This window comes from Perca flavescens, chromosome 22, assembly GCF_004354835.1.
Source record: "Perca flavescens isolate YP-PL-M2 chromosome 22, PFLA_1.0, whole genome shotgun sequence".
Classification (NCBI taxonomy): Eukaryota; Metazoa; Chordata; class Actinopteri; order Perciformes; family Percidae; genus Perca; species Perca flavescens.
Window position 1 is genome coordinate 1590409 of NC_041352.1, and position 13992 is coordinate 1604400.

Below are 13992 nucleotides of genomic sequence, written 5' to 3' on the forward strand. Positions count from 1 at the left end.
TACTATTATTATACTGTATACTACTGTGTTTAAAGTCAGACCTGAAGTTGATGAGGATGTCAATGATGAACATGATATCCACTATGAGGTCCACCACATTGAGAGGCGAGCAGGAGTAACCACAATTCTGCTTGGCTACCTCTTCCTGAGAGGAGAGAAGGGAAGAGGAGAGGAGAGGAGATGAGAGGAGAGGAGAGGAGAGGAGAATGTAAAAGAGAGCAGAGTAGAAAAACAGAGAAGAGAAGAGAATTTTAAGATAAAAATAGAACAGTGCTGTGTGAGTACCTCTTTCAAATGGATTAGCATTAGAGGTTTCAAGATGATTTACATACGTAATATGTAGACCAAAAATGAAGAAGTGGAAAAACCAACGCGTTCTCACTCCGAACTCGTAAAATACAGATGTTTGGACAGTGGCTGTCAGCGTCTGAAGCGACGAAAAAAGTTTCCTTCAGCGTGTTTGTATAACGTACTGGGGAGAGCAGCAGCTACACGGGGTTTAGTGAGTAGATTAGATTCAGATTAGATTCTACTTTATTGTCATTAAACTGTGTACAAGTACAAAGACTGTGAAATGCAGTTTGCAAAAAAAGCAGAAAAGTGAAATGCGATATACAAGTATAGACAAGTGGTGCATATATACAGTATATATATATATATATATATATATATATATATATGAGTAGTATGTAAGGCCGAAATTCCACGTAGGGAGGTTCCCACGTGTCACAGAAGCATAAGCCCACCCACAACCTTTTCCTAAACTCAACCGTCCCGTTCCCGTGTGTCACGGGCCTTGTCCTTAACATAACTGCACCAAAATGGACACCAACAGTCCCGACCAAGCGGGTTTAGTTACAGCGTGTTATATGGCGCTAAAGGAGACTTTTAGCTTCTGTATTTTACGAGATGGGAGTGAGAATCTGTTGCGTTGCTTTCAGCAGGATCCAAGTCTTAGGAGAAGCTACGGTGCTTTAACACACAAATCAGGTGTAAACAAAAGCTATGATAAACTTTATATTTGACAAGAGATACACTGTCCTGACACATACTAGCTACCTTTACTTAGACTAAATATTCAGTGCCATGGAAATCCTCCGTGTACAATAATACTAAGCAGTGAAAAATATTTGTAGTAAACTGAAATTTACTAAAAACTAAAACCTTTAAGAAAAACTAAAACTAAACTGAAACTATATTGCCAGGTTAAAAAATAAAAAAATAAAAGTCTCGTGACTTTGTACTACGGACATTGAATGGACTTGACCTGAGATGGCACTGTGAAGAATTCTTTATATAAAGTCTATGGGCGTGATTGCTAAAGGAGACTGAAGTAGATTCAAAATTTAACATCATGTCTATTCTCCAACCGTGCATTTTGAATATTTACGTAGCTACATACTTCTGAGACGTTCAACCTGGCCCCAAGAAAAAAACTAACTAAAACTAAATTTATGAAAACTAAACCTTTCTGAAAAACTGAAACTCTGAAAAAAAACTAAAACTAAACTAAAATGGAAATCGAAAAGTCAAAACTGAAATAAAAAAACTAATTGAAAATTCAAAACTATTAAACCTTGCTATCAAGGATCGTATGTTGTAAAGCCCTATGTAAATAACCTATGAATTTTCACCTGGTTTAAGCCCAAGTGCCTTACTTCCTGTTCTAAATAGAGGGGCTTCTATTTTGAAAGTCACCCGCTGACAACTTAACTAGTTTTTTCTGCCACATGCGACGGTAAAGAGGAGAAACAGTTACATGCATATACAGTGAAAGATTTAATGTTTTAGCACTCTTTCAAAGAGGCACAATGTTAGTATTTATCATAATACTGTAATATTAAGATGTTGGTGGTGTTTTGAAGTAGTTTTGAACAATTGTAGCTGTTGCTAGCTTTCTGTGTAATGGGCTAATGCTAGGCTTGTGAGCTAATGCTAAACTAGGCTAATGCTCTCAAACGATATGGTAAGTAGGATTGGGCATCGAGAACCGATTCCTACTTGGAATCGTTTCAAAAATTACAATTCCATCGGAATCATTTCTTTATTGGAATCGTTTGGAGGACTTGGTTTCAAATCTGATCATGGGTTCCAAATTTAACATGGGCAAGTTTGGGTTTCCGTAGCGACCAGGCGCTTGTTGTGTTGCAGACATGGAGCACAGTAAGCGGTGCTCTAGTGTGGCTTTATTTTACATTGAAAAAGCCCTGTCTGCATTGAATCAAAATACTACTTTCCTCTTATTTGCGAAATAAGCATGTGACCCATTTCAACTCCACCACTCAAAGAATCGGAATCGAGAATCAATAAGAACCGGAATCGAAAGGAAGAATTGGAATCAGAATCGTTAAAATCCAAATGATGCCCAACCCTAATGGTAAGGTAGCTAATGCATTTGTTGTTTGTATTGTTTCTTTTGTAACCAGCTCTTACGTTGGTTTTGGGATTTCCAATAAATCTAAAATAGGCAGTCCAAGTGTCAGACCATCTTTCGGAGGGTATGCTACACCCTGTGAAGCAATTTGGTCATTTGTGATTGGGCAATAAAAATAAAATGTCCATGACTTGACATCAGTCTGTTGAATGATTCTGCCCCGAGATGAGAGCCCACCTGGTCGTTGAGGAGGAATGCGGCTGAGTAGGGTGTCAGGATGGCGGTGTAGATGACCAGCAGCAGGATGAGCCAGTCCCACACCGCCTTGAACGGGCTGTAGTGCAACACCGTCCACTTGTGGATGCGGGGGGCCTGGAGCTTGTACTCTGGCAACACATCGGCACCCAGAGACAGCACCTGAGTAAGATAAGATGGGAAAAGATGAAAGTTTATTGTCTGTTTCACACAGAAAATGTTATTGCATCATCTGCTCCAACAATCAACAGATACCACTCAAGGCTTTAGTGCGTAGCTTTTTAACACCCTTGTAAGGAGTTCGGGTCTGTGGGACCCGTTTTCAATGTTTGCTAAAAGAAAACTGATGCTATTTAGTATTTTTTCTAACTCAGATTCATTGGCTTTGGCTCATTTTCCATGAAGAACATAAAAAATAACTTATTTTCAATGACTGCACACGGTACAACCCCCCCCCCCTACACATAACTATTACATATGAGGTGCGGTTCTACTGGACCTGAGTGTAATAATTGTGTAATCATTGTAGGTGCTATGAAACTCAACTGTGTCCTCCTCCTAACTGGGGCTGCCGTGTGTGTGTGTGTGTGTGTCTGTCTGTCTGTGTGTTTGTCTATGTGTCTGTGCGTCTGTGTGTGTGTGTGTGTGTGTGTCTGTGCATCTGTATGTGGGCGTATCTGAGTGTAGGTGTCTGTGTGCGGGAATGTTGTCTTTCTGCACCTGCTATTCCCACACAGTTACAAAACTAATTACATTTCAAGCACTTTTTTTTTTTTTTTTTTTTTACCTTTTTTATTATTGAATTTCCTTGTTTTCTCACAAAAAACAAAAATGATCATATGATCATAAATGTGATCTCACAGGGGTAAATGGCAAATATGAACTATAAATGATGTATACATCATTGGTAATTGAGCTAAAGTAAACACCTGTTATGGCTGTATTGATTTAAAAAGCCTAATAATGTGGTGGGTCCACCAGACCCGGGAATATTGGCTGGGTAACAAAAATATGAACACCACACAAGGGTTAATGAACGTCCGTTACATTCAAGCCATTTCTAAATGAGTTGCTACAAAGCTAATGAAGACTGTCAGCTCCACACAACTCTCTCTGGATCTCTCAGTAGGACTATGTTCACAAGATTGTGGCATCTGGCGACTTTCCCGCGCTGAAACTCAAGTGAAGATAATGACCTCTTCTGAAGAGTCCATCATGTTATTTAATCCTCCGTGTCCTCCTTGGCTACTAGTAACTGCGTTGAGGGGGGGTCACGGAAGGCTTGTATCATGTGGAAAGTCGAAATGGGAGGGGCAACTCAAATGCAGTTGTCAGGCATGACAACACTCTTTTAATTGAGAATTGATGCCATGGGCAGCCTTAAAAATAAAATAGAAATCTACTCAGAGGCCAAAAGGGCAGGTGTTTGAGCACCACCTGGGGGGGTCTCTCTGTGCACGTGCCGTGCCTGTCAAGGATCGTTGTTGAGGAGTGGTCCTAAAACTGGGGAATGTATTACTGTTCTCCCAATATGGCTATAAAGTCTTTCCTAGCCCGTTTCCTAGCCTGCCTAGCCAGCTGCAGATCAGCATTTTCAAATTTCAAATCCAGTACATGGGCACAGAAACACTGTGGGTGTGGCGCTGACAGTGTTGTTGTCATTACTTAGAATTCCTCATGGGGGAGACAGAAACTACGCACTATAGCTTTCAGAAGTCAGAAATCCTTGGTGAAAATTCCTATTCACATATATTTTTCCATTTCCATTGTCCATTTCTAAAAGATGTCAAAATGATCCACTCTGCATCTATGCTGTGTGACCATGTAGGTTTATTCCAAATAATTGCTGTAAACTTGAAGCAAAAATTCAGCACCAGAGCCTCAGACCAATAGCCTGACAAGCCAGACCCACATCCAGATGTTGGGTCTGGGAACTCACCATTGGCAGGGCTCAATCCGAGGGGCGGGATTAACGGTTGTCTTTCAAATTCCCTGTGCACCAATAGGATAGCGCTACAACCAGGCAGAGCAACCAAGAAGGTAGCAAAGCTAGTTGATAGATTAAACATCTTCCTTTTTTAAGAATGATTTCTGTGCCGTTCTTTGTTCTTTTCTCAAAGAAAAGCTGAACTCCAAGTCTTCCAGAAGACCGCTGCTCCCAGCAGCAGCAGCAGCCATAAGCCCCGCCCACCAACGCTATACACGATGTGATTGGCCTGACCAGAGTTTGGTTTTTCCAGCTCGCAAGCCAACGGAGAGTGCCTAGACCCCACTGGCTGCAAATAAAATTTGCTGCCACTAGGGACACATTGGTATGTGGGTTGCAGTTGACCTACAGTAAGTGTGGCCTGTGACAAGTACAGCAGGCTGACAGAGTCCAGGCCCAATCTCCAGAGAAGGGACGGAGTGTGAGCAGTGTGTAACAATCAAGTTCAAATAAGAATCATACTGATAATAAAATGAAAAAAACACACACACCAGAATCGATAAAGGACAAGGTAAAGCTATAAAAGAGTCTGGTTTTGAGATTCCGATATTATACTGAGTCCTGTATTGCCGGGTTTGGCACATAGGATTTGATTCTTCCTTCACCTCCTCTCACCTCTGTCTTTTTTCTCAATTCACTCCATTTTGCTTTCACTACTCTTTACTCCATTTCCTGTCGTTCATTTTTCTTCCTGCCCTCCCTTTCTGCTTTTCTTCTTTCTAGTTTTCTTCCCTGCACGGCTCATGTCCTCCGTCCAGCAATCCTCACTCCATCTTTCCACCTCCTTCTCTTCTTCCACGCAACATGCAGCCAAGCCATGCTGTTGCCTATTACCATTCATCCTTCCTGTCTCACCTTCCTTTCTTCTCCTGCTTGAATGGCCCGTTTTTCATCCCTCTCTCTCTCTTATGCCTTTTACTTTCTGACTATCAGTCGCCCTTCATCCTCGCTCCCACTTTAATTATCACTCTCCATTTCACTGTCCATCTGTCTATTTTTCATATAGATACCAACATTAGGCACGATATCATTTGCTTTATTTATTAAAGATAAGCATGAATATTTTCAGCGTATATCCTCTCTGTAACTGAGCCAGCTTTTTCATATCTAATCCAGGCTTCTGGCTTCTTCAAAGACTTTATTTTCAAGTATTTATGAATTGGATGGATTTTATGCAAGTCCCTGCTTGCATAAAATCCCACTTGCACTGGTATTTTATTCATAGAGATTGGAATACTTAAGCTTTTCTTGGCAACTGTATCGATTTTAATAGATAAGAACCAAACTTTAATTATCAGTTGATGTGAGTGTAACCACTGTTCTCTTTCATCTCTTCTATGGGGAGTACAGTAATGCTAGCTTGGTTTATGTACACAACAAATGAGCCAGCATTCCGCCGGATTTCACTCTTTTCTGCCGGACGTCCATCACCTTCTTCTTCCTTAGTGTTGGCGTTCTAACCTCCGTTGGATTTGTGAGGACTATGGTTAACTGCTCCTCAGATCTCTGCAGGGTAAATCCAGACAGCTAGCTAGACTATCTGTCCAATCAGAGTTTTCTGTTGCACGACTAAAACTACTTTTGATTGTGCACATGTTCCACCAAAACAAGTTCCTTCCTGAGACTATTTAGCAGAGGCACCGTGGCTCCGTCCGGTGCTTAGCACCGCCTTGACGGTTGTGATTGGTTTAAAGAAATGCCAATAAACCAGAGCACGTTTTCCTCCTATCCAGGAATGCTGTTTGGACGAGTCAGACCTTAAAGGACTGACAAAGCGAGACTACACCCTAACACACACACGTGCACGCACACACACGCGGACACACGCACACACGCATGCATGCACGCACGCTCGCACACACACACGCACGCACACACACACACACACACACACACACACACACACACACACACACACACACCCTACGGTTCAGTTGATTGGCCCTCAGCTGTGCTTTCCCTCCTGGAGTATCTTGCGGGTTATTTTAAGACATCTGTGTGAAACTAAAAATCATCAACAGTCCTCAATAACCATGAGGACTGTTAAAAGTGCAGATGTCAAGGCACATTTATGTGCAGATAGGGCAGAGTTAGGACTGCACTGGAGGGTGAAGAGTTGTGGGGGTGGGGGGTGGGGGGGTTCCCAGCAGACAGCAGTGTCATCAGCGAATTCTGCATCATTTTTGCAAGAGTTTGAAATCCATCCCTAAAACTGATGGGGATCTGCCTGGACTGTATCTGGTACAATGGGTTAAGCTACATTTTTTTCAATTAACTGTTTGGCTTGAAACCATAAAAGAAAATAACATTAAAATAGACATTCAAGTCTTAGGATAGTATAGTACAGGCTACATGCAAACAGAATATTCTTTTTTTCTTTATATGACACTGTATGGTTTAGGGTGACAGGAAATTAAAAGAAAGATGGAAAGATAAAATATATAGAGAGAGGAGAAAGGAAATGACAAAAAAAATAGTTCAGTGTTTCACATGCACCTAGTATCGCATGTCCAGACCATCTTGCACAGCGCTGCGGAGGAAGGTCTGACTAGTCCACACAGCATTCCTAAGTAGGAGAATGTGCTCTGGTTTATTGGCATTTCTTTAAACCAATCACAATCGTCTTGGGCGGCGCTAAGCACGGTACGGAGCCATTCTGCTAAATAGTCTCAGGAAGTTACTTGTTTTGGTGGAACATGTGTACGTTCAAAAGTAGTTTTAGTCGTGCAACAGAAAACTCTGATTGGACAGATAGTCTAGCTAGCTGTCTGGATTTACCCTGCAGAGATCTGAGGAGCAGTTAACCGCCAACACAGAGAAAGAGGAAGGGGACGGACATCCGGCCGAAAAGAATCAACAAAAAATGAGATACTGTATATCACACACAGTTGACGGACATCCTGAGCATTTTACCTGCAACTGGTAACTACAGTATAACACTACTTACTGGTGCAAGTTGCATCTAGCTTAGAAGATCTTTCTCTGGTTGAGTCTGATCAACAACAATTCATCCAGCTCTCTGTAGTCCCACGCTGGCTGTTTTCAAACGTGACACCCTGCCTGGTGAAAACTCTGTGCGGGGAGTGAACCCATTTTTCGGTAGTTGAAGGTAGTCAGGCAGCACGCACCATCCATCTGCTTGGGAGGGGTGCTGATGGTTTTGGTAGGCTTCCACTTCTCAAATTGTGTGAGATTAATTTGGCAGTGACGCATGTGTGGATGCGTGTAAATAATTACAGTTCAAGCATGCAGACAAATGGATACAAAAAAAAAAAATCCTCTGAGCTCAGTTATCGTGATATTTTTAGCCAGACATTAATTACCATCTTTTCAAATGGATCTTTGTTCCAATTTGGAGTGAAGGAGTTGTACCGAGGATATTTTCAATCAACTGTATTTCATCAGCTCAAAGCATTATGGGAGTGTGTGTCATATGAATAGCCCTCTTCACGTCCTGTGGCGTTGTATCAGCCACATGAGAGTTGGTCTAGTTAAAAAGTGTTAGATATTTAGAAATTTGAAGCCCAATGTCTATTTTTAATTTTTCAAGTCTAGAAAGTGAACCCACATCCCTGAACGTGTGAAAGCTCATACACATACAGTATGTAGACACATGCTCACTGCTACATAGACATGGACAGCAAGCCATGCTTAGATAAATGTTTTCCTCCTATCCTCCTTGGTAAACTGGATGCTCAACATACAACAATAAGAGAGCAATGGTTGCCCACTGCTGTTTCCTACTCAGAAACACACACATGGCCATACCAAGCTTTCTGTGTGGAGCCTCGAGGCATCAATGGAGGAATCAAACTAACCTCCTATCAGCCTCTCTGTTTGACTGCTCATTAGACAGACTCTTGGAGTGCACCGTATTTGTATGTGGTACACACTTTGGTTCTGGGTGTCCACTTTTGTGTTCATGTGGCAGAGAGAAGGGAGCTGTTTGAAGTCTACATGTTTGAAAATGAAAACGATCTGGGGGTGTGTGAGCTACCAGGCCCCTGTTGCCCCCCTCCTCATCTATGCTTTAAGCTAGAGGATCAAGGCTACATTGGTAGATACTAGCATATCAAATCTGAATCTCTGGCCAAACTGTTTGGAGTTGCATTGTGGGAAATGTAGGTAGCAGGTTTTGACGAAGAAGAAGAAAGTGTGGAATAAAAATGGCAATGTATCTGGTTTTGCTGCATCAATTTTGATCCCTTTTTTTAAAAGTCTGTCCATCCTGTGCCTGACATTTAGCGATGCTAAATCGCTGGCATACTCTTTTAAAAGGTTCAGATAGCAAATAGCTCAAACATCTTCATTTTTTAACTCTTTGCAATATTTTATCTTCATTCCCTTTAAGGTGATATATTTGTGATTTAAGCAAAAACTAAATTTCATTATAATGCGGATATGGGAGGAAAAAATGATATTTATCTTGGACGATCAAAGAAAAGTGTTGAAAATCGATCTTAAAAGTTTCAACCTGAAATTCTCAAATTGTGACAATGTACAATAAGGTTGTGTTACGCAATAGCTTTGCCATTAATGACTGTTGGAATGTGTCTGATGTCTATGTGAGAGAAAGAGAAACATGTTTGTATATACAGGTGTAGATAGCTTATCAAAGTTATGAATAGTGCTGTATACATGCATTAACTATAATAACTATTAGTATGTGCTTGTAGTGTGCTTGTATACATTTGTTTGTGTATTTGAGTGTATATGTATAGTTATCAGGGCCAGTGATCCATGCAGAACCTCACACACAATTCCTCTGCTGTGTATGTGTGTGTGTGTGTGTGTGTGTGTGTGTGTGTGTGTGTGTGTGTCTGTGTGTGGTGCACTTCCTCAGGGCAAAGCGTGAAGTTACACAACCACTTTGACATAATATAGATTGGTTTTATAAAACGGGATAAAAGGATGAAGGGAATGATGAAGAGAGGGAGAAAAAATGGTGAGAGCAAGAAGGAGAGAGGGAGTGTGTGAAAGAGAAACAATTGGAAAAAAAAGAAATGTCTCTCTCTTTTCTCACTCTCCCCCAGTGAATGGTTGAGTGTGTTTGGTTGTGTATGCGTGGGTGTGTGTGTTTGGTTGTATGTGTGTGTATGTGAGTGTGAGTTTGGTTGCGTGGAACTGACAGACGGGTGCCGAAATAAAAATAGCTCCGCTTCACGGCGCTTTGCGCCCCTTCGCGGCACTTCTGCGTCCGGTGTGTTTTTGGCGTAAGAAATGTGAAAAGCATGTTCAGTAAAAACACCATCATACTTTCCCAAGGGCATGGTTTTCTGACATTGCAGAAAGAATCCTGCATTTTGTGGCAGCACATCCATACACACTCCGTCCACGCACATAGGGTCAAATGATGATGACCCTATGTGTGTGTGTGGGTGCTGAAACGTGGCCTTTATTGATCTGCTGAACACAGTCGGCTCTCTGGGTGCTCAGGTGTTTGTCAGTGGCCCTCTAGCACCAGTCAGAAGAATAGTTGAGAGATGGATTATTAGTGCATTTTACTGACAATTTCAACTTTTTGTGGGACCACAGACATCTTTTTAAGGCTGGTGGACATTTCCCCTAACGCGTCAGGAGTAAAGCTGTTCACCTTTAACCTACTTTACTTCCTGGCTCCCCCCATCTCTTCCCTCTGCCAAGGACACAACACAAAAGGACTCTAAACAAGAGGAAGACATAACACAGCGTGGCATGGATCCACCTCAGCCCCCGCCTAAGAAGAGATTTGACCGTGGGCGATGTCAGAGCCGAGACAAGGACTCTCAACCCCCCTCTACCCCCCTCACCAACACCAACACCAACGCCTTTGGGGATCCATCTCCTTCACCGCCCCATACCACATCCATGTCATAGTTGTCTCCGGTCCCCCTTTCCCCCTTCCCTCTGTTGTTGAGTTCACTGACCAGATGAAGGAGCTGGTTACCGCAGTAACCATTATTGCTCCCTGGTGTCCACCTGCCTTGACAGAATCACCAAAGGTCAGAGGCCAGGAACCTCAGCCCCCTCCACAACGGTAACACTCTCTGTCTCCCCTAGACTGATAAGGTTGCTTGTATACAAAATGCAGCGTGCTCTAATTGACATGGTCTGGGTCCAGCCTGCACGAGCTTGTGGCACTAATGACTTATTCAAGGACCAGCCTCTGTGTACCAACCGCTTCCTTGATTGCTGTTGTGATAAATAATAGAAAAAGAACAAACATCACAGGACTTTCACCCAGGAGACCGGGGATCGTGTCCCGCATGTTGCAGTTCCTTTCCTCGTTATTCTCTTCCTAACCACAACCGTCCCGCTGTTGTCGGCGTGTCCCGCGTGTGATGGTTCCTTTCTCCGTTGCGCCCCGGATGCGCCCGGGGATCGCATCCCACATGTGCGTCCCCCAGAGCAGGTTCAAAAATCATGACCTGTACACAAATTAATAAATCAAAATAACATGACTATTTCAAAACCTGGCGTGAGACCGGGTTGTAAATACATACAGTGGCAAGTCTTAGTATTACTTGATCTCAGTGCTGCATTTGACACGGTCTAATGCTTTACTAGAAGGATTGGAAAACTGGGTTGGACTTTCTGGCACAGTACTAAACTGGTTTGAATCCAGAACAGGGACTACTTTGTGTCTATAGGTAATTACACATCTGAGTGGACAAATATGAAATGCAGAGTTCCCCAAGGTTCCATTCTGGGACCTCTTCTATTTAACATCTACATGCTTCCACCGACTCAGATTATGGAAAACAACAAGATAAGTTACTATAGTTATGCGGACGACACACAAATTTACATAACCTTATCGCCAGGGGACTATGATCTAATACAAAAACTGAGAAAGTGCATTGAACAAATCAACGATTTGATTGGATGTGGACGTTTGGATAAAACTTGTCCATGCTTTAATCTTCATTAGACTCGACTACTGTAACGGTGTCTTTACAGGTCTCTCTAAAATAATCAATCAGATAGCTGCAGCTGATTCAGAGCACTGCTGTTCCAGTCCTTACTAAGACCAAGAAGGTGGATCACATGACTCCAGTACTGAAGTCTTTTCACTGGCTTCCTGTCTCTCAAATAATTGATTTCAAAATACTTCTGTTGGTTTATAAAACACTGAATGGTTTAGGGCCAAAATACATTTCAGATTTTCTGATAAATTATGAACCACCCAGACTTCTCAGATCATCTGGGTCAGGTCTGCTTTCTGTCCCCAGAGTCAGAACTAAACATGGAGAAGCAGCGTTCAGTTTTTATGCACCACATACCTGAAAAAAAAACAAGACTTTTCTGTTTGACGCTGCCTTTTATTAAATCATGAATTTCTGGTTATGGCAGCGCATTGAGCATAAGTGGATTCTCGTGCTCTGTTGCTAATCCTAAAACAAATACTACTTAAATCATCCCAACTGGAGTAAAAACTAGAGATGCACCAATTACAACTTTCTAGGCCGATTCCGATTTCCGATTTTTTTATTGAGTTAGGCCAGCCGATACCTATTTTAGCCGATTCCGATTTCATATTTTCTAACTACTTTACAGCACACACAAATATTTATTTTCTATGTTTTCTTTAATAGAAGATTTTGCATAAAACAGAGAAACTTTTTTAATAAATAATTGATTGCTAAAAAATAGAACTATATAAATTACTCCTGGTGTGGGAAATTCACACATCTAAAGGGCAATGTTAGAACCATTTCCTTCTTTTCACATCCAATATCCAAAAAAAAAAAAAAATATATATATATATATATATATATATAAAAAATAAAATAAATAAAGCCTTGCAGTATAAAGATATTTTCTCAAAACACACACACAGTAACCTTAACTGAAAACATAAACGTCACCAATCATTTTACACACAGTTTCGCAACAAAATAAACGCTGGGGGAAGATTACTACGTCTTTAATGTTGGTTTGGAGCGGTATGCATCCCCACTAACCTGGAAAGCATTTTAAACAGTAATGTTAATACTGGAGGAATACAGAAAAGGTGAGATTTCCCTCAACACCTGCTGTCTTTGCAATACATTTCTTTGATTTCCCCCAGCTGTGATGCTTAGAAAGCCTCAGCAAACTCAGTCAATATTTGACGATGAGCAACTGGTCAATATTTCATACATAGTCAAACAACACAGCTCCTATATGCCCATACTTAGTATTAGAAGGGTCTATCCTGGCAAGCACCAGCTTGCAGAGGCTTCAATTTCTTTTGTAAGACTCTTCAGTGCTGGTGCCTGTGAATCACCAGTACTGAAGAGCACACGGTTGTTATTTTGGGAGCAATTGCTCATCTGTTTGATAACCATTAAATAAAGCAGCACCAAATCATGTCTCTTTCGTAAAGGTGTAAATGATTACGTAGCTCCTGACTCAATCTATTGAGCAACGGCATACAAACATGACACACACTCACCACCTTTCCACCAGGATATAGCTAAACGTTTATTTGGATCGCATTAAAGAAACACATTATGAACCCAGTTTAAATGCAGCCTAGATGCACTTCAATGCCAGTATTTGAACACACCTCTGGAGGAGATTAGATTAGAAAGGATGAAAATATTCTGTCAACGAATGATGTAAACGTCAGTATGCTGACATGACGTAGAATAAAAGGTATTTCCACCGTAAATTGGTGCAAAAAAGTGTATCCGAATACAGGAAATGAAGTCGTTGACACTCAAAATTTCCCTGGGGGGAGGACACCCAGACCCCCCCACTATGATATGCCCCTCCTCCCAAAGGCAGATTCTGGCCAATATAAAGTACAGTATACCCACTACAATATGTTAGACTACACCACTGGCTCTATTGTAGTCCAGCCTTTACTTCATAGACAAATGTGGGTCACTATGGAACACACGTTATAATGCTCGTCTAGCTGCTAGCATGGCACGCCCTCATACTCTGCTTCTGACTGGCTAGTAGTCCTTACCTAGGTACTGTCAGGGCACGCCCTCATACTCTGCTTCTGACTGGCTAGTAGTCCTTACCTAGGTACTGTCAGGGCATGCCCCTCATACTCTGCTTCTGACTGGCTAGTAGTCCTTACCTAGCTACTGTCAGGGCACGCCCTCATACTCTGCTTCTGACTGGCTAGTAGTCCTTACCTAGCTACTGTCAGGGCACGCCCTCATACTCTGCTTCTGACTGGCTAGTAGTCCTTACCTAGCTACTGTCAGGGCACGCCCTCATACTCTGCTTCTGACTGGCTAGTAGTCCTTACCTAGCTACTGAGCATGTGCGACTCCCAACAAAGATGGAACAGAAGTGAGATGTCTCACTCTGTAGCTAAAACAGAGAGCTCAACACACAGGGTGAGAAGAGGAGCTGCAGCAATGTGCAGTACAACAAAAATATGGTGTTTTCTGAA

At 41.9% G+C, this 13992-nt stretch overlaps 1 protein-coding gene across 1 annotated transcript in view; it reads right to left on the bottom strand.

Annotated features, from left to right (window-relative positions):
* kcnh2b (potassium voltage-gated channel, subfamily H (eag-related), member 2b) overlaps positions 1 to 13992 on the bottom strand; it is a 321502-nt gene that overhangs the window by 30494 nt on the left and 277016 nt on the right. Inside the window, exons 7-8 of the mRNA XM_028568846.1 lie at positions 2612 to 2791; positions 42 to 145 (exon numbers count right to left, since the gene is read on the bottom strand). Of these exons, the coding sequence (XP_028424647.1) occupies positions 42 to 145; positions 2612 to 2791 (284 nt within the window). The remainder of the gene's footprint in view (positions 1 to 41; positions 146 to 2611; positions 2792 to 13992) is intronic.